Source organism: Morus notabilis, unplaced genomic scaffold (assembly GCF_000414095.1).
Source record: "Morus notabilis unplaced genomic scaffold, ASM41409v2 Scaffold81, whole genome shotgun sequence".
Taxonomy (NCBI): domain Eukaryota; kingdom Viridiplantae; phylum Streptophyta; class Magnoliopsida; order Rosales; family Moraceae; genus Morus; species Morus notabilis.
In genome coordinates this window covers 383,272-403,940 of record NW_010357153.1, presented here as the reverse complement: position 1 = coordinate 403,940, position 20,669 = coordinate 383,272, and the positions used below count along the sequence as shown (strand labels likewise).

General features: G+C 31.2%; 1 protein-coding gene across 1 annotated transcript; it reads left to right on the top strand.

Moving 5' to 3' along the window:
- Positions 1–9,306: 9,306 nt before the first annotated feature.
- Positions 9,307–18,092, top strand: LOC21399407. The gene is made up of 9 exons (XM_024167272.1): positions 9,307–9,547; positions 9,663–9,866; positions 9,996–10,219; positions 11,104–11,165; positions 15,399–15,620; positions 15,858–15,981; positions 16,094–16,452; positions 16,697–16,841; positions 17,812–18,092. Exons 1-9 carry the CDS (start codon positions 9,526–9,528, stop codon positions 18,049–18,051), a joined length of 1,602 nt encoding a protein of 533 aa, XP_024023040.1. The 5' UTR covers positions 9,307–9,525; the 3' UTR covers positions 18,052–18,092.
- Positions 18,093–20,669: the final 2,577 nt, after the last annotated feature.

Here is a 20,669-nt window from a genome sequence, read left to right as displayed (position 1 = left end):
TCCTTTTTCGTTTTTGGCTTAAAAGTACGAGACATCTTCCTAGCATGAGTTTTAGCTTATGAAAAATGTTAGCATCATTATTTTTGTATTCACTTTTTGACACATAAATTTCATTATATCATTTTCTGTTTAAATAATAATATATCATGTTAATAGAGTCTAAGTATCAAACAATATTTTCAAAGAGTGATAGGTTAGCATTTCTCTTTAGCTTATACACTGCTATATACTTTTAAATGTGCAACTAGAGTCAGAAATTTTGACTGTGGGGGCTAATGATTAAAATAATATTAATAAGATTATAGGATTGAATTTGTAATGTTTACTAGGACTGTATATATTGTTATAAGAAATACATATTGTTACAATAATAAGTAGCACACTTATATATATATATATATATATATATGTATGTGATATATGTGCACGCGTGTTTTTTCCTAGGAAAAAAGTAAGTTGAGCGGGGCTTGATCCTACTAAAACTCACTTAGCTCTATCCATACTAAAAGTTGTGTTGAGCTCTTTAGCAAGAAGACCTATAATAATAGTAGTAATAACAAGAAAAGTGTGATAAGCTGATAATAAAAGTTCTCTTAGATAGGGGGGAAAAAAAAAAGAAAATTCTACCAACTTGTATTGTATGACATGGTCCAATTTGTCGAAGTGTTCAAATCTCTTTCAAATGCTTGGTTTTGAGGCATATTTATTTTAAGTTGATCATGGTGGGAGTATATCAATTACTTATCCATAACCTTTTTCTTTCTTTCCAAAAGGAAATGAGGAAAAAGAAAGATTAAATTTAATCTAGGGAGCCTATAATCATTTCTAAAGGAAAGATGTGTGTTGAATGGGGAACAACATGGAAATCACATTACAAGTGATGTTTATGTTTAGTTCTTGCTTAACACCATTTCCTCTTTCTTAAAGGAAGATTAGGGTGTTCTTTCTTTTTTAATTTGCTTTCTTTTCTTCCCTTTTCTTCTCTTTTTTTTTATTTTAATTTAAAAAAATTACTGAATTTATTTTTAAAAGTGCACGAGTCTTAATTTTTTTTCTCATTTATGATTAATATTGATTTTATTAGTATAGTTATTTAATTAAAAATTTTATTCATTAAAACTAAGAGATAAAACTCTTAACCAGCGATATTTGTTGGATTTCTTCTTTAAACATGTCAGTGAGTATCCACCCGTTGGGACCTTGAAAAGACGTCACTTTTGTATACTCAAATGAGTAATTACTCTTAAATATTTATATATATATATGGAAAAAAAAAAAAAAGAGTTTCGGTGCTTTGCTCTAAAGATGGCAATTCGTATTAATGAGTTGTGTTTGTGCTAACTTATTTATTAATAATGTTAGAAAATATTAATTCAAATATGATCTATTTATTAAACGTGTTAAAAATGTCAATTTAAACACGATTTATTTATTAATCGTGTCAATCTGTATAACTCGTTTAAATTAATATATTAAATAGATAATTAATATAATAATAATTTATGTAACACGGTCAAGACATGCTTAATATGTTTATTGGTCAATTTATCTTGTTCTTACCTACAAATATTAAAATTTACATTATTTGTATTTAATGTCATATAAATTTTCATGTTATATCATATATCATTAGATTATAGATAACACATATAATTAATCATGTTAAGGTGAATTCTAACTCAACTCATTTATTAATCGTGTTAATAGTGTCAATCTAATTATGATCTAAATTCATTTATATTAAACTCAAACTCGCTAACGTCGTGCGGGTTTTGAATTGTGTTGTCATGTCATTATCTGGATTGCCAACTTTGCTCTCAAATTAGGACCCCTTTTGGTCTTTCTATAAATCTGATATAATATATACATATATATATATATATATCGAGATTGATATGACACATCATAATAAACAAAAAGAGTTTTTTTCTGGCTGATATGATAATGAATCTATGGTATTGTAACTTTTGTTCGCCTAAAATCTTCAAAGCTTTTTTTTCTCCTTTTTGGAATCTACAAATTTAATACAAAACCATATAAATGCACACAACAATGATAAATAAAATATGAAATCACAGATAAAAATCAATATTCTTGAGGAAAAAATTTATCACCAGGTCTAAGAGGACACATACCTTTTTTTTTTTTTTTGAAATATAAACATGAAAACTACGAATATATAAATGAAATGAGCAGAGAAGAAAAAATCTAACACTGAGGGAAAGTTTGAGATAAAGAGAAGAAAGAGAGGGGAAAAAAGAAGGAAAGATAACCTCAATTGGTAATTTGCTGTTTGAATTTTTAATTTTGATAAATTACTCTTTGTATCTAATAAAGTGCTGCAACTTGCATAATGGTTGGATCCAAAAGTGTTTCGGTCTAAATTTTTAGAATTGGTATTGATAATTGATTCTGAAATGTTTTATTAAATCTATGGCATAATTTTCTAAAATAAAAAAGGTAACTCTTCCCAATTCAAGCAAAGTTCAGGGGAAATGTATTGGTTTCTGAAACGATTTTAAATGCGGAAGCGTATATTTAGAAGATTATGTATAATAAAAATTTTTATAAAATTTTGAGATATTCTATGAATTACATTAATTTATGTACAAATAAATTAATCAAATTAATATATTTACTTAGCGAACGATGAAGACGATAACTTAATTTCTTTGAATCAAATTAATTTATTTCTTTGATTTCTTTAATTTTGACCTCGAACATTCCTTGCTCTAAGCTAGTATAGAACACCCGAATCTCCCTCGTCCATTCCTTGAATAAATGAAGACGTGTGCGTGGGCACACCTGAAACAAAACGGGATTAACGAATAAAAACTCAAGGTTTCCACGAACACTAACACATGCACGACGTAGAATTTTTAAAGAAAAATTTTCTTTTCCTCACACTCTATAATTTGGCCACTATAGCTAGGAGAGAGCAAAAAATTGTGTTCTCCAATTTTCTGCGATCTCCTATTTATAGAGTAGTAGTCAGACTCTCAGAAGAAATCTAATCTTTATCTCTAAGATAAAGCTTAATAATTATCTCCCACTTCTAATTGAATTTGAAAACAAAATCTCTCTCCCTTGTCCACATATTGGCCGGCCACCTCAAGGGAATTCTTACATGTATAAGGCGCATATAGTCTGAACAGGGCAGAGTAAATTTCTACATTTACTATGCCGTCTAATTTTGACTCAAATTCAAATTCCAATTCAAGTCAAACTTAAATTAATTTAAATTTTAAATTGGACAACTTATCAAATAAGTCAAATGGATAACTTAGAGAGCAAGCAATTGAATTCCAAAGGGATTCACACTGTGATGGGCGTTCACACCATGTGAACACCTTCACATGTATGTCCCAAAATTCAAATTTAAACTAAAATAATCACATTATTTAATTAATAATTAATTCTCAATTAATTATCCTTGAGCGTATCATTTTAGAGTTTCATAATTTTTAAAATGGAAACCCTTAGTGTCTTGTAGGATTACAAGGACAACGCAGTAACTCATAAACCTATAATTTTGTGGTCCAATAAAATTAATAATTAATTAATTGTATTAATTCCAACAGTTAATCCACTATAAACTTAGAATTGCACTCTCGCAATTATAGAAATAAATTACTTATAAACTGTGAAGTGTGCATTTGGCATAGTCATTACATATAGATTAATCCTCCATAAATAATTCATAATTAGAGTTAGGTGAAATCCATTAGCCTCTCTAATTACATTTTTATCCTTGAGTACCATTGATTCTCTAATAAACAATGATTCATAAAACAAATTTATGAATCGGAGCTTCTACTGGTCTAAGTACCGAATCAACCCTCAAGAGAATTATTTATCTATCAACCCTCAAGAGAATTATTTATCTACTTCTTTCTCAATAAGGAATGAATTCCATCTCGTATAATAATATTGCAGCTATTCACTTCATCATGTCTCCAAAATGTAAGGAATAGGTTTCAAGATCTCAGAATCTGTACTAAGTAAATCAAAAGACTCAAATTCATAAATAGGAGTCTGCTAATAACTCAAGATTATGATCATTTTATATATGACCATTGGTAGTTTCAATTAGAATTTCTATACTTAACAGAAATTATCAGAAATTCATATTGTGTCTTTGTCGCTGTTCCAAATAATCTTATTATGCGCAATACACTCATTCAATATCTCGTTATATTAACAGTGCGAATAATACTGTTCCATTCTGCATGGGAATGACATGTATTCGTAATGTTTTAATTAAATATTCTAAACTTTAATTAAATTCATTACGAACATCATTTTAATTACTATCCTTAAATATTATCATCTTGCATATAATACTTATATATAATATATAAGGTCACGTAAATAATTATGAAATTTTCAGTAATAATTAATAATATATGCACATATAATAATGAATAAACTCACTATTCCCAACAAAATGATCCCAAAAAACTTAAAAATAAAAAAAAATAAACTCCCTTTTCTTAATTTAGCACAAGTCAATTCGCTCCTAATTGCATCCAAATCCCTCGAAGGATAATTTTCGTATACAGGTGCTGCTAAAAAAGAAAAAGAAAATCACATAAACTGAATAAAATATTGTTATACATGTCACCTTAGTCTTCTCCTATTATTCACCTATTTATTTATTTATTAGTATTATACCTATTATATATTATTGTGGTTGCCGCCACCACTATTATCATCATCATCATCATCATAATTTTCGTATACGGGTGCTGCTAAAAAAGAAAAAGAAAATCACATAAACTGAATAAAATATTGTTATACATGTCACCTTAGTCTTCTCCTATTATTCACCTATTTATTTATTTATTTATTAGTATTATACCTATTATATATTATTGTGGTTGTCATTATCGTCGCCGTCGTCGTCGTCATCATCATCATAATCTATTTAGAAGAATAAATCGGTGTTGTATATTAATATTTAGTAATAATCATAAATAAAAATGTAATTATTGAAAACTCGTATATATATAAATATGGTGAAGATAATGTAGAAACGCATACGATTTTTGTGGCAAAATCATGGATATTCTTTATTTTTTCAAAGGGATTATGTGTGTTCATTAGGTGTGTAATTATGTGTGTTAATTTTTAATAAGCTATTCATTTGTGTAGCGAGGGATGGGGGGTTGTTGATGATTTAATCAACTACTATATACATGGTATTTATGTCAAGAACATGCAAGTCATTCTTCTGAATTTTTTGCAAATATCAAAAGTAGGATTTCAAGAAAACGTGATTCCCGACCATCTCCAATAGTTTTATACCATTTTTCCCTGAATAATTGTATGTATATGATTACGTGCATCAACAAGTGGATCCAATTTTCAATTATATTTACATACTTGAAAATAAAAGGACTATATTATATGATTTATACACAATAATTATATAATATATGCAAGTGGATCAAAAGAAACCAATGAAAATCGTGCCCGGATTGATAGCTGAGTCAGCCTAATTTATGTTTTTCTTTCTTTAATAGCTAGACTTCAATGTCAATGATAACAAAAAAATGTTTACAATAATAATAACTGTCACCTTTTTAAATTTGGATAATTGGGATATCAGACCAATCAAGTTAAACAAATTTAAAACTGTCACCTTTTTAAATTTGGATAATTGGGATATCAGGCCACCAACTATTAGTTTTATTTTTGATTTGGTTGTTCCTTTTAAAAAAAAGTTTACTACCTTTTTTTATATTCCCTTTTCTTTTTTATTCTTTATTCTTTTCTCTTTTTTATTTTGTTTTGTAGTGGAGAAAGACGTGAAGAAATCAGCCTTCGAGTTTTCTTTTTTGGAATAAAAATGCCGTCATTTTTAGGCATATTTTATTAAAAAAGTATAAGACGGTTCTTTATTTTAATTTACATATTAACAACTTTTGAAAATTTATGAACAGTTATTGGTCCGTTTAGTTTTAAACAAAAATTTATATCTTATTCTTTTTACAATTAAAATTTTTTTGTTGCAATATTTTGTTTACAAAAATTTAAATTCTATTTTTTTATTATAATATTTTTTCTCACACGAAAAAATTTTAATTGTGGCTTAAGTTGTAAAATAAACACATTTAAACTTTTTATGAGAAAAAGTAATACAACACCAAAGTTTGAGTTTGTGTTTTGAACCTATAAAACAATGTACACGTGTTTTGTGTGTTTTTAATAAAGATATTAAAAAAAAAAGAAGTGATAACTACGCACAAACTGACGTACATAAATAATTTACTTTTTTGGTGAAGAGTACATCATAATTTATTTAGAGCTCATTTAATTTGTTAATTCGAGTTTTTAATTTAAATTGAGATGTGATTTTATGTGAAAGTTTTTTATTATAGTAAAAAAGTTATATGTGATTATTTTTGAGAACTTTTTACAGCAGTAAAACTCAAATTCTAAATTCGAATCGGTGAAATGAATGAGATTTAAGTTATTAGGCAGTAGTTCAATTATTGCATTCCAACAAATTCCTGAGAAGTAATGGTTTTAAGATGCCTAAGCACTAAATTTAAAACTTAAAAATATATATTTGATTAAATTACAAATATTATATAATTGAAGCAATCTAAATGCATATAATATAATCGCTTAAGTATGTTACTGGAGAGGCTCTGGCAACTCTTGTTGTGAACAAGTTGCGTGGCATACTTAATATTGCTGCCATTAAGGCGCCTGGTTTTGGTGAGCGGAGAAAAGCTCTCCTCCAAGATGTCGCCATTTTGACAGGTAAGCAGACCTTGGACTGATCATGTTTGGCTGTGGTTTATTCTCTCTGTCCGACCATTTTGTGTTAGGTTATATCTTTTGTGGAGAAGTCATTCATTGGTAGTTTTATAGTGTTAGCCGAAATAGTGGATAATACAAAAAGAGGAACAAGGTAAGGAAGAACAAAACCGAAATTCATACAATTGTAATTCAACCTTTTTACCAAAACTCAGAAATGAAAGTGGCAAGGATGTCGAGGCACGTGAATCACATTTTCCTTAAAACAGATTCGTCCCCTCTGGTGAGTGCTTGAGGCAACGTAGGACGTCCGTCTCCTAAGATACAACGACAACGACGGTAGGTCGATGCACTATCGGAACCGTCCGGCGAACTAGAACTCGGACCTTCCCTCTATCACTAAACCGAACTACAAGAACACAAAGAAACTAGAAAAAGAAGAAGAAGTCGTGGGAGAAGAGCAGAATATGCTTCTGTGTAAGTGTCCCTCTCCTTCATGTAAAGTCGCCTTATATAGGCTCTGGAAAATAGGTTATGAAACCAGGAATTAAAGGCCTTAATCTCCATTTTAATTGTGCATAAAATATTTCCTAAACCCGGCCACAATACACATCCAGATTCATGAAAAAACTGATTCAATAACCAGGCTTTAACATCACAATTAATCTCGGTATTAAGCATTCTTTAATCTCATTTACCAGCCATTAAGCACAGCTTTATGCTAAGGGCAAACGGCTGGAAGCTAGAAGGTCTTGGCTGAAGCAAAAATAAGCTCACACGGAGTGAGTTTTTCAGTCCAACATTCGTGTCCGCAAGCACACACATTAGGCCCCAACCCGCCAAGATCATGATTTGCACCTGCCTTGCGCATGAGAAAGCCTCTCTAGTATACATGCTTACCTAGGTATCAAAGTGCAATCACTTATAAACACCACATTGGCTTCACTCCTAGTCAATGTGGGATTTTTACAATTTTCTTCTACATTTACCATTCCAAGTAACATATTTAGACCATCAATTTCTCATTCACCCAAAAACCATTTTGAGTGTATGAATACTCGATTTCGATCTCCTCACAATGGAGAATACAAATCCATCGAGATCCGTCCTAAAAACCTATTAGACTACATTCGAATATGGGCCTCAAAATGGGCCTTTAAAATAGCTTAACAAGCCATTTTTCCAACATATAGAGATAGATATGGATGGTGCTCGGTGGGGAGGTGGGTACAGTGTTTTTTTTTTGTTTTTTGTTTTTGTTTTTTTTTTTTTTGTTGAGAGAAAACATTGTTATTAGTAACCATGCTAAATTAGTGAATTGTATCTGATGTCATTATTAATGGGGTTGACATATCTTGTATTCTAAGTCATTTACACCAGTTGGATTGTTTCTATCACTTTCTTATTGAATGAAAATCCTTCCCTTAAAAAAAGGTCTTTCATACTAAATTGCCCCTGAAAAAACCAACATGAACGTTTTTCTAATGAGTAAATTAAACAATTAGGGTTTATTGAAAAAAAAATTCTGATTGCTGTTAATATTTTGGTCTAAATTAGAAGAACATATAAATTAACAATAATCGTCAGCTATAAAATAGGATAATTTCATAAATACTACGAATAATATAATGTATTATAGTTTAAAATGCCCTCCCAAATTATGGAAAGGGTTCATTTTATCCGCATGTAGTCTCTAAAATCTTTTAAAATCCCTCTTCTATTTATATTTGTCTATAATACTTAAAAAATGATTATATGGTACTAATTGTAAATTTATTAACGACTACTAAACTATTAATTTTAAGTTAACTTGTTCCTCCTACTATTAATGTTCTCTGATTTAAAAGAAAATGAGAAGGAAATTGATATAAAATTAATAATTTAGAGGGCATCTATAATATTACATAGTTCAAGGGGCCATTTTGAAGAATTTATACATATAATTTAGGGATAAAATTTAGAGGCATGTTGAATTAAAGTACATAATTCAGGGGTATATTTAAGAAATTTTGTCCAAAGAAATTGAAAAGGGGTGGTGAGTGATGACTCTCAGAAATTATAAAAATTAAAGTTGACAACGGGCAAACGTCAATATCCTACAAATAACAACATCTTATTTATAAGCTGATTTCGTCAAATTAAAGAAAGCATATATAACTAAACTCTCAGTAATAATATAAAAAACGAGATAATTAGAAGAGATATAAGAAAAATATAATTTAAGGAAAATGAGACAAATAGTTTTAGAGTCCATAGGTTTAGATTTTTAACCCCTATTCTTGATTAATATATTTTTTAATCAAATAATTATATTAATAAAAAAAATATTAATTAAAAATGAGGGGTACAAATTCATATCTATACTTTAAGAGTAAGTTGAACAATTTTCTTTATAAATTAATTTATTAGCCAACTTATTTGTTGACCCATCAACTCCGTTAATTTCCTCGCAGTTAGGCATGTAAAGATGAATCCCAAATGCGTACATATATATAGAAGACACTAAAGTTTCCTTTCCATATAGACATTGACCCATTAACTCCGTTAATTTCCTCGCATTTCTCGGACCAACCTCAGTTAACACATGATTATATTCCACTGCCAGTAAGATAAGCCCAAAAGGGCTTCAGGTTTCTCTTTTTCTGCAGTATCGTCCTTGCCCGGTTCTTACTTATTATCAAAAAAAATAAAAATAAAAAATAAAAAATAAAAAAATACAGCGAGCTATAATATTGTCTCCTCTCTCTTGGTTTGTTGATGAACAAAAAGATGCATAATGGTAAGTCAACTACTCGTCAACTACTCTCTCTCTCGATCTCTCTCTCTCGATCTCCCTATGTGTGTAGTGAATATCAGGTTAAACTAATTTATTCCCGTTAAACATTTTCTTTTAGATGGGAAAGTCAGGACGGCGCAAATCCTTGCCGCCTCCTCGTTTGGTTTTGCCGCCGCCACTGCCGCCGCCGTAGCATGTTATCGCCGCCTAAAATTCTCCAAGCAGCTGCTGACGAGTGATGTTAGGGACCATCATATCATTCCACGCCTTAACAGGACGGAATCCGGCCGTGGCCAACTTGAAAGTTTCTCCCATTTTGTTGGTAATTATTTTATTTTCCAAAATTCACATGTTAAAACAATAAATATTTATGCATTATTTTTCAAATAAGTGATATATATATATATATATATATAGAGTTTTAAATTAGTATTTGGTGGGATGTGTGCAGCTAGGCAGGTAGGATTTTCAGATGCAAATGAGTGTCCACAATTATGCAAGTTAGCGAATGAGTACTTGAGGAAATCCAAAGGATGTGAAGAAATTATTTATGATTTTTTGGCAAATGAAGAAGATGCGGATTCTATTTATGTGGTGTTGGTGGAAGAGTTTGATAGATGCATTCTGGGCTATTTTGCCTTTCATTGGAGCCAAGCTTCTCTTATGATTACTCAGGTATATTATTATTAATTAAGTACCGTATTAATGAATTCTATGTTCTTAGCTAGCTTTGGATCCGTTGGTCAATGTTAAAAGAAAAGGCCTTTGAAGTCAAGAGGAAATAATAGTGAAAGACTATTAAAGAGCTTTGGAAAAATGGAGTTTCTCTTAGAAAAAATGAATTATTGATAATTTTTTATTTTTAGTTATGTTAAATATTTTTTTAATCTGATGTGATTTTGATCAGATTTAACAGTCTGAAACTGATCTTATAAATAAAGAGACTCTATAAGAGAAAGTCCTTAGAAAAAAAAAAGGGAAAATCACATCTTTTATTGACCTCTAGAATACTATGTTGGTAAAGTGGAAAAATGTGAGTAAATACAATGGAGTAATTTTAGAATGGAAAAGGAATATTGTTTTTTTTTTCTTTTTTTACTAAACAGTTACTTTTCCCTCAATCACAAGTCATTTTCTGATTTTATACAAGAGCATAATAGTCAAATGAGTTTTATAGGCATTCTTTTTTCCCCTTTTTTTTCTCTTCTCCCATACAATTAAAAAGAATGCTCCTTCCTTTTTTTCTCTTTTTTTTTTTTTTTTGCTTCTCCTTCCTTTTTATTTTTCATCCCTCTTCCTCAAGAGAATCTGTATATTGAGTTCTCCATCTGACTATTCTCTTAATTCCACTGAATCCACTCTACAAAACTCAATTTTTAGCCTTTTATATACTTAAGATATATAGTAACCGAGCTTGTCATTCATATATGTTTATAATAGCATCAAATATATGAATAATACGAGTATGCATATATAAAAATATTTACGCGAATATATATATATATATATATATATATAATTGTTAACCAAGTTACCTTACTATGGCCGTGTACGTGTAGGTTTTCAATGCGGAGTCTGAACCGAAAACAAAACTCAAGGACTTTGTATTGGCAGCTACAAGGTGAATTTACTTTCATTTTATTTTCTTAGTTAAGCTTTATTCAGAAATGCAAGCATATCTACGACTGTGTACGGTAAAACTGAAAATAAATGTGAAAACATCTAATCAAAACTAAACAAAAATAATAATAATAAATGAGCATTCTTTAAGAAAAGATAATTATATTTCCTCAATTTAAATTCCTTTCCACTCTAAACTTCAAGTTTATAAAGTTGTTTTCTTCACATATTAGTTGACAAGTTGTCCAATTTTTTTTTTTCCATTAGTCTAGTTCCGTCAATTACTTCTTTTCTGTGAGTTTTACTTAGGTCCGTTAAGTAGTTTCCAGCTTGCTTTTTTTTTTTTTTTTTTTTTTTTTTTATCGAAAAGCTATTTTGGATGTGTTTGGATAGACACATTGATTGGCTTTTGTTTTGACTTTTGTAGTGCTTATAAGAAAAAGAGCTTACCAAAATTCTTTTTAGTTGCAATTTTAATATGTGAATAACGACATAATTATTTAAAAGAGAAGACATTAGACATAATCCCAGTATAAGACGTAATTATTTAAAGTATCATATTACTTTTAATAACAACATATATAATCGTTCAGAACTTGATTATAAGGAAAGAAAAGACATAAGACAATCGCGTCATAAATTATTTAAAAGCACTGGATGAGCCTTAAGAGATAAGAGCTAAAGGAAATCACCATCAGAAAGCATAAACTTTATTTAAAATGTTCTTGCATATTATCTAGTTCTAGTTTGAGTGATACTCATTGATTAATGTAGGCCCCACAAGCATCAATACTCTCAGTATTGTGGTACCGACTTTGCTGAAAAAAGGGTTATGGGGACAAGAATTTAATGGAATTTATTCTATTGTTTAGTCACTAACTAAAAAAGGTCCAACAACTTTTTTTTAAGGATAATACTAGCTAAAAGCTGGCCCATGGGTAATACCGTTATATTTAGAGGTGTATGTTTGGACTGTCCAGTCCAATCTGACCCGAGCCTGATGGTTCAAAGGGAAATTTTGGGTTGGGCTGAGAGAGAGGGTTGGCCCAGCCAAGCCCTAAGTCCAAAAAGTAGCCCGACCCAAAATTTTGTAAGATATTTAAAAAAAGACTTTTAAAAATATGATGTTTGGGCCGGCCCGGGCCAATAGTAGCAGGCATGGACCAACAGTAGCCGGCCCCAGGCTGATCTGTTTACTCTGGCCCAAACTTGCAGCTCTAGTTGTAATATACAAAAAGTTAGGAGTTTTTATAGTATAGGATTAGTTTATATATACATATATACATATAGATATATCTATATAATATTCTAGTTAAAAGTTTCTTACAATGTATTATAGCTTTTGTTTTCCTTTTTTCTTTTGTTCTTCTTAACTACAAATACAAATTAAAAAAAAATTAATAATAATAATTAAGAAAGTTGAAAACTTTTAATTATATGTAGTGTAAATCAAAGGATTTAGAAGTAGTTGTATTAGTTGGTCCTTAGGGCATTTTCTAGTGAGTATGTTGTCTTTAGTCCATGGCTGAAATGATAAAGATTGTTAAGATATGTATTCAAAATAATAAGTGTTGATTTTTATTGATAATTGATATAAATTAGGAAATACAAAAATACATAAGGAAATAAAAAGCTGAGGACAAAAGTGTACAATCAAACTATAGGGCAGAAAAAGACCCAAAAGTTCTTGTGCAGGAATGGGAGAAGAAAGGAAAAAAAAAGGGCAAACTTGATCATTTAAATTCAAAGGACAAAACCGGTATTCCACTATACTAGGCACAGTAAACCATGCCTCTTCTTTAGTATATATAATAACTAGCTAAAAGTTCACGCGTTGCTACAGAAAATATTGTTACATTATACAAAATGTTGGGAATTTTTATAACATAGGATTAGTTTATAATACATATACATATAGATATATCTATATAATATTTTAGTTAAAAGTTTCTTACAAATTATTATAGCTTTTCCTTTTTTCTCTTGTTCTTCTTAATTGCAAAATATAAATTAAAAAAATTAATAATAATAATTAAGAAAGTGAAAAATCTTTAATTATATGTAGTGTAAATCAAAGAATTTAGAAGTAGTTATATTACCTGGACATTGGGCATTTTCTGAGTGGGTCTTTTGTCTTTGATTCAGAACTGAAATGATAAAAGATTGTTAAAATATGTATTCAAAATAATAAATGTTGATTTTTATTGATAATTGATTTAAATTAGTAAATACAAGAACAAATAAAAAAATAAAAAAACTGAGGACAAAAGTGTACAATCAGACCATAGGGCAAGAAAAGACCCAAAAGCCCCTGCACAGGAAAGGGAGAAAAACTCGACAATTCAAATTCAAGGGGCGAAACCACTATTTCACTGTACTATGCATAGTAAACCATGCCTATTCTTTAGTATATATAATAAAGTGTCCAATTTAAAAATTGTCGGCGCATTTATAACTCGTTTCAAAATGATTTTATTTTTTGTATGAAAATGAAAATGAAAACGTTTTCAATCTCGGACAAAAATCATTTTTGAAAATGCATTTGGTAGTTTTATAAAGAGATTATTTTCAGTATAAAAAAACGTATTAATGTCTCTCTCTCTCTCTCTAATCTCGAGAAGAGAAAACAAAAATAAAAAATAAAAAATGACTAAAAGTCATTTTTCATTTCTCTCTCATTTGACACTAAACCAAAAAATCGTTTTCATTTCCGTTTTTTGTCTTTATTGCGCTAAACGCCATTTTGAAAACGTTTTTATTTTTTTCTCAAAAAACGTGAAAAATAAAAACGTGATCAATTCTAAACACGGCCCGCGTGTTCTTCCATTGATAGTACGCACCAAAATATCATCTGGTCTACTTAGTATCAAATAGCATAGGCTACAAGAAACTTATCCAAATAGGGGCAAAATAAGTCATCAAGAAATTATCGTGCTTTAATTTTTACAATTTTTCATGGATAGATTGAATCTATAAAAGACAACTTTTAAAAAAGCACGACAGGTGTTGTTTCGAATGAAAAATAAAGTTGTAATATAATAAAAAAAAAGGGACGTATATATAGATATATACCTTCCTGACTCGTTTCGCAACGACGAAGTAAATTCTATTGATTCTTTGGCCTCAGGCCTTACTGGTGAACTCGGGGGAGTTGCTAGTTTCAGTTTTTTTACTCCGCCTCATGGGAGTGGTTCAAGCCAAACCCCACCCCGAAATATAAAGAAGCTACGGCGGGCGGCCCTAGGTTTTGGCTCTCTTGATCAAGTCGGCGTATTTTAGGGAGGCGACTCCCGAAGCAGAGAGCCACTCCTAGACTAGCAGAATTAGATGAACGAGCTAAAAGTACTATTCCCTTTATGACCTAAAACAAGCCCTACCATTATACTTAATAAACTGAAAGCTGCTTGCCCGGATGATCACCTCTCCACTACTACTTATTTTGTTTTCCTTAGCACCAATCTTCTCTTGGAGCAAAAAAAAAAAAAAAAAAAAAAAAAAGTGGAGATTTGAATTCTACATATTATGTATAATCAAGTGTATGGATCTCTATTAGATTATTACCTGCAACCACATAGTGTCCCACTAGTGATGTAGAAAAGTTGATGGAAGACTTATAGCATGGTATTCAACCACCATTAAAAAAAAAAGTAATAATAATTATCATTCAATCAACATACGTATCAAGTCTACTACACTCATTTATTACCATTCTACCGTGTTGATTGTTTTTCAGTTTTTGTTTAAATGTAATTTCCCTTTCCAACAAAATGAGGAAAAAAAATAAATATATGCACGAGATAAAGATGGTTCTTCACATGGCTCCTTCAGAAGAGATACAAATAGAGCTCCCCTAGATATAGCTATCGATCAGCTCTTTCAAATGACTGATGTATGGACGGATTTGCCAATAAAATCAGTTTTTGATCGTAATAAATATTTCAAATCTGAGTGTGCTCATATTTAAAAAGAAACCAGAACATGGCACAAAATAACCCAAACCAAAAGAATTTCCTAAAGCCTCAGTTATATTGTTTTGTAATGAAAAAGATCATCCACTCTCTTTCTTTAATTTTTTTTAAATTAAATTACAGTGTCATATAGAAGCATAGAAAACAAATCTTAAGACATTCAACACCATGTTACATGATAATAAAAATTGAATAAAGTGGGCTACTTCTGTAATATTTTTATTAAAATCAAAATAAAATCTTGGGGTCTTATTAATGGTTGGCAGGAAACAGAGATTTGAGAAGGTCACCAAAGACCTAAAGGTGACAAGAATGATCTCTACGTTGGTGGAGGAAATGAAATTGATCCGTACTCCTAGCAGCGGAGAATCCGAAAGCAACGACGTGATGGTGCCCGCGGCGCACAGCCAGAGGAGTCCAGTGCTGCTTCTTATGGGTGGTGGTATGGGGGCTGGCAAGAGCACTGTCCTCAAAGACATTCTCAAAGAGTTAGTACAAAATTAATTTTCTTCTCCTTCAATTCCTATAGATTTTTGCTTCAACATTATTTACTATACATGTTTGTATTATTGTTGTGACAACTCAACAAAATTTAGTCACTATGTAGTGATTGTACATTTCCACTAGAGAGATCATAAATAACTTTTTTTTTTTTTTGTGTGGCAATAATGGGTCAATTTTGTAGGAAAAAAAACTAATGAATTTGAAGTTAATCTTCTTGACAGAGCATTTTGGTCAGGAGCTGCAGCAAATGCAGTGGTAGTAGAGGCAGATGCTTTCAAAGAGTCCGATGTTATCTACAGGGCCCTTAGCTCTCATCATCATGACATGCTTCAAACTGCTGAATTGGTAAAAACATAAATCCTCTCATTTTTTTTTTAAATTTTTTTTTATTTTATTTACGTTTTCAACAAGTCAGAAAGTTGAAATGTAAATTAGTGATTGCGCACTTGACATTCAGGTACACCAATCATCTACCGATGCCGCCTCATCATTACTAGTGACGGCGCTGAATGAAGGGCGCGATGTTATAATGGACGGCACACTTTCATGGGCGCCCTTTGTGGAGCAGACGATCGCCATGGCAAGAAATGTTCACAAATTCCGGTACCGCATGGGGGTCGGATATGAGAAGGCCGAGGATGGTACAGTTATTGAAAATTACTGGGAACAAATAAATGAAGAAGAAGAAGAAGAAGAAGAAGGAGAAGAAGTGTCAAGGGAAAATGGAACATTAGAGGCACACGGGAGAAAGCCCTACAGAATCGAGTTGGTTGGAGTGGTTTGTGATGCTTATCTAGCAGTTGTTAGAGGAATAAGGTATAGAGAAAAAAAAATGCAAAACTATCCTTTTATAATAGTCATCTTTTTATTATTATTGACCTCATAATCATAACTGTCCATTTATTAGAATAGATCAACTTAAACAAAGAAATTTTAATTTCATATCAATTTTTAAGGGTTAATTCTGAAAATAACCTCTTTATTATATATATATATATATATTTGTTGTGGGCTTTTTAAGAAAATGTTGACAAAATTTTTGTTTGGTGTACTTAAACAGGAGAGCTATAATGGTGGGTAGGGCAGTGAGGGTGAATTCTCAGTTGAAATCCCACAAGAGATTTGCAAGCGCATTTGAAAAATACTGCCAGCTTGTGGATAACGCAAGGCTTTATAGCACCAATGCCATTGGAGGTCCACCAAAGGTAATGCAAATCTTTCCTACCCCACAATATCTATTTAGATGTCACAACATAAAGTAGTGGCAAATAAATAAAATCTTAAATGCTAACATTTGGCTACCCACTATGTTGTGCGGAGCCAAATGGGAAATCTTAAAGATTCTGCAATTTATGCACCATGTGCAGTGAAGAGATAAACGTAGGGCTTGGGCATTTCGATGAGGGTTCCGGGTCAACCCAACTTAATCCGAACCCAACCTAGTCCGTATCCAACCTAATCCGTACAAACAGTGACCGGCGTCTCATTGTATTGAGTGGGGGGCAAGTCCCCCATTTAACTTCTAAAATTTAAAGTGTGTTTCATTTATAGATTCAAATTGTATGAACTCATGAGCCCAATCCGAATTGTTGTTTGGTAAGTTATTTTGGGTTACTTTATTGGAATTATACATCATGTTTAAACTAACTAACACTGCCAGAGTTTACCTCTCTTCTAAATTCACCCAATTCTGACCTATTTGCTATTGTGCACAATTTTTTCCCCTAAATTCATGTTTTCAACATGTATTCAAACATAAATTCAGATTTTATTGTCTATTAGGTTTGACACTTTAACTTCATATTCAAATACTCATTTGAATTGCAGTTTAAACCACACTTTTCAGGCCTTACAGTTAAAATAAAAAAGATTTAAATTGCCACAATTCCCCGCAAACCATTAAATATTCAGGAAAAGTAATCTGTTGTTGTTTGCTTATTGAACATATATGAGAGCAACGACTCAAATTTAAGACCTTAATATTTATGCTTGATATGAGTATTAACCAAACTAGTCCTTTGACTATGGTGGTCTTCTTTAATTACACTGCTATTATATTTACATATTTTCCAATTACTGACTCCATTATGCCTTATAATTAACCTAGTTTCTTGTATTATTTACTGCCGAATTGTATGTGATTTTACTGACCAAATTAAGGTTAAAAAAATGCAGCTAATAGGATGGAAAGATGGAGCCAACAAGCTGCTAGTTGATAGTGAAGAAATAGAGTGTTTGAAAGTGGTAAGCAGTTTGAACTCCGATGCAGAATCCATTTATGAGCTTTATGAGGACCCAAGTTTTATATTCCAGCCTCGTTCTATTTGGAACGACATCGTTTTGTCCCCTTCAAGGCCTAAACTTCAGCAACAACTGAAGAATTCTATTCAAAAAATTGAACTGAGAGCCTCTTGAGATTTTAAGATCAAAGCTTCATCAGTTATATAACTATTTAACTTTTCCTGTTTTTTGTTTTTGTTACAAAGAAATTTCCTGTTTGTTTTCTTTTTTTCTTTGGTCGATCCCAAAGAAATTTCCTTTTTGTGTGATCTCGTTCTTCGTTTGTTTTTGTATTTATTGATAAGATGAAAAAACTTTAACCACGTAATACATGGCGACGAAGGCATAAGATCATTAATTGATACTAATGCTATTTATTTTTAGTTCATTTTTCAAAAAATAAAAATAAAAATAAAAACAACTAAAAAATTTTAGTTTTTTTAAGAGGAAAATTTCATTTGATGAAAATAAATTACATACTCAAACTATCTGCAAATAAGCATCACTAATAAGAGAATTTGACTCAGAAAATTAATTAGATCCACCAATAATGACGGATAAAGCACGTGAGTGAAACACAAATGCCAGGGAAAGACCCGCTTAGCACATAAAGATTGAGCACGATTAAGGTTCGTTAGAGCATCTCCAATGCAGTGCTATAATTAATGTGTCAATTGCAAATTTAACATTTGGGTGCAAAAAACACTCTCTAATGCAATGCTATTTGTTGTCCAAAATTTCTCATATGCTATATATTGTGTCAAATTTCCCACAAAATATAACATATGAGAAATTTGACATTTGATTACTATTGGTTAAAATGTTTATTTTTTCCATATAAAGTATATAATCAATGCAACTTTTACATTTTCTAATCATTTTAAAAATAAAAATTTACTTTTACAACTTTCAAAGCTTAATAATTATAAGAAAAAATATATTTAGCATTTCAAATAACATTATGCATTGGAGTAAAAATAAAAATAACACACCATATCATACATTTTGACGTTAAATATATAATTGGACAAAACCACTACAATTGATAAATTAGACCAGTCGACTGAGACTAGATGCCAAATAATGGGATACGAGCGACACGACATAAAATCAAATTTAGTTGGATAACATCACCTATGCTATCGATAAATGGGTGGGAGACACTGACAAGGTCGAAAGGCCGGGAAACAACCTCCGTTTTTAGAGAACTAACATAATAACAAAACAACATAAACTAACACCAACAAGGCACAAGTATCAACTTCTTTACTACAAAATAATAAACACAACAAAGTAAAACAAATAGCCACAGCCAATAGGGAGGACTCGCGCCACATAATAGGTAATCAAATATGAGAAAAGCCACCATGAAAGGAGCATAATTGCCCACCAAAAAACTAAATACGGAGATCCCCAAAAAAGCGATGCACCATCGCGATCGAGACCCCTATGCTATAAGTCCACCATAAACATCTTGTATCTCGCATCATCAGAAACCCCAAAGCTTCCATATTGGCAACGAGCGCCCCACACATCATGCCTCCACATTTGCACTGGTGAGGATGATGAGACCCCAAAGCAACAACATCAGATCGCTCCCAGTGGATCGAAAATGCCACTCCAATAACTTATTGGATCTCTACAAGATCGCCATCATACCGCACTCATCAGTCACAAAAACCACCCACAAGACTCAAGCTACCATCGCGAGGGCCGAGAGTCCGACGACCAGTTACAGGTGGTGTTAAGACGCCTGCCTCAAGAAAAAATCAAAGAGCGAGATCCTAGCTGCGTCTATAAACGAAAGAGAGAAAAAGAGAGAGTAAATTTTAAGTTTTTATGTGATAAGAAGAATGAGAGAGAGATGAAGAGCGAGAAGTGAAGAAAAATAACATAAAAAGAGCGAGAGTGAAAAGTAAAGAGAGAAAGCTAGTTTACTAATTTCAACTCTCTCACCTTTTGCTTTTGCTCTGCTATGAAACGATTTTCTCTTTTCTTGCTTGCATCTGTTCTTGTGTATTTTTTCTATGTTCTCGTTGTTAAATAATATTAGTTATTATCATTATATTAGTCTTTGTCTATAATAAGAATAGAATAGTCTTTTCATTAATTTGTAAGTCTATATAAACCTTATGTTCTGATATATATGATTTTTTTAAGCAATTCAATAAGAAACTCTTGCCCACATTTTCTCTTAATTTTGTTCTTAGATTTTACACTTGTGTCGCGATTTTTGCTGGTTTTGTGATCAGTTGAGCTTCATAAATCATTCTTTCTTTCTATCTGTAAGAAGGGACTAGCGTACGTGTGTGTAAATATGTTTTAAGTTTACACTTGTCTTCTCTACTGATATATGCTTTTTTTTATTTTTTTTATTTTGGGATTTTGTATGTTCTAGATTTGGAATGCTACATTAATTTCGTTCGGATTTTCTTATTGAATTCTTTGATAGTCTCATAAAAAAGTGAGAGAGTGCTGTGATGTGTTCTTTATGATAATGCGGGTTTTTTAACGAAATTTATGTTTCTTAAAAATCCAAGTATCTGTTTTATTGTGGATTAACCCAGAAAACTTCAAACTCCGATTACCAACCAAGAACTCGATTTTCAGAAGAAAACTCTAAATTTCAGATCGCACAGAGAAAAGGAAAAACACAATCAAGAACAGAGAAGAGAAAGAATATGCACACACGATTTACCGAGGTTCGGCCAAAAACTTTGACCTACGTCCCCGTTGAGCAGCAGCTTGCTCGT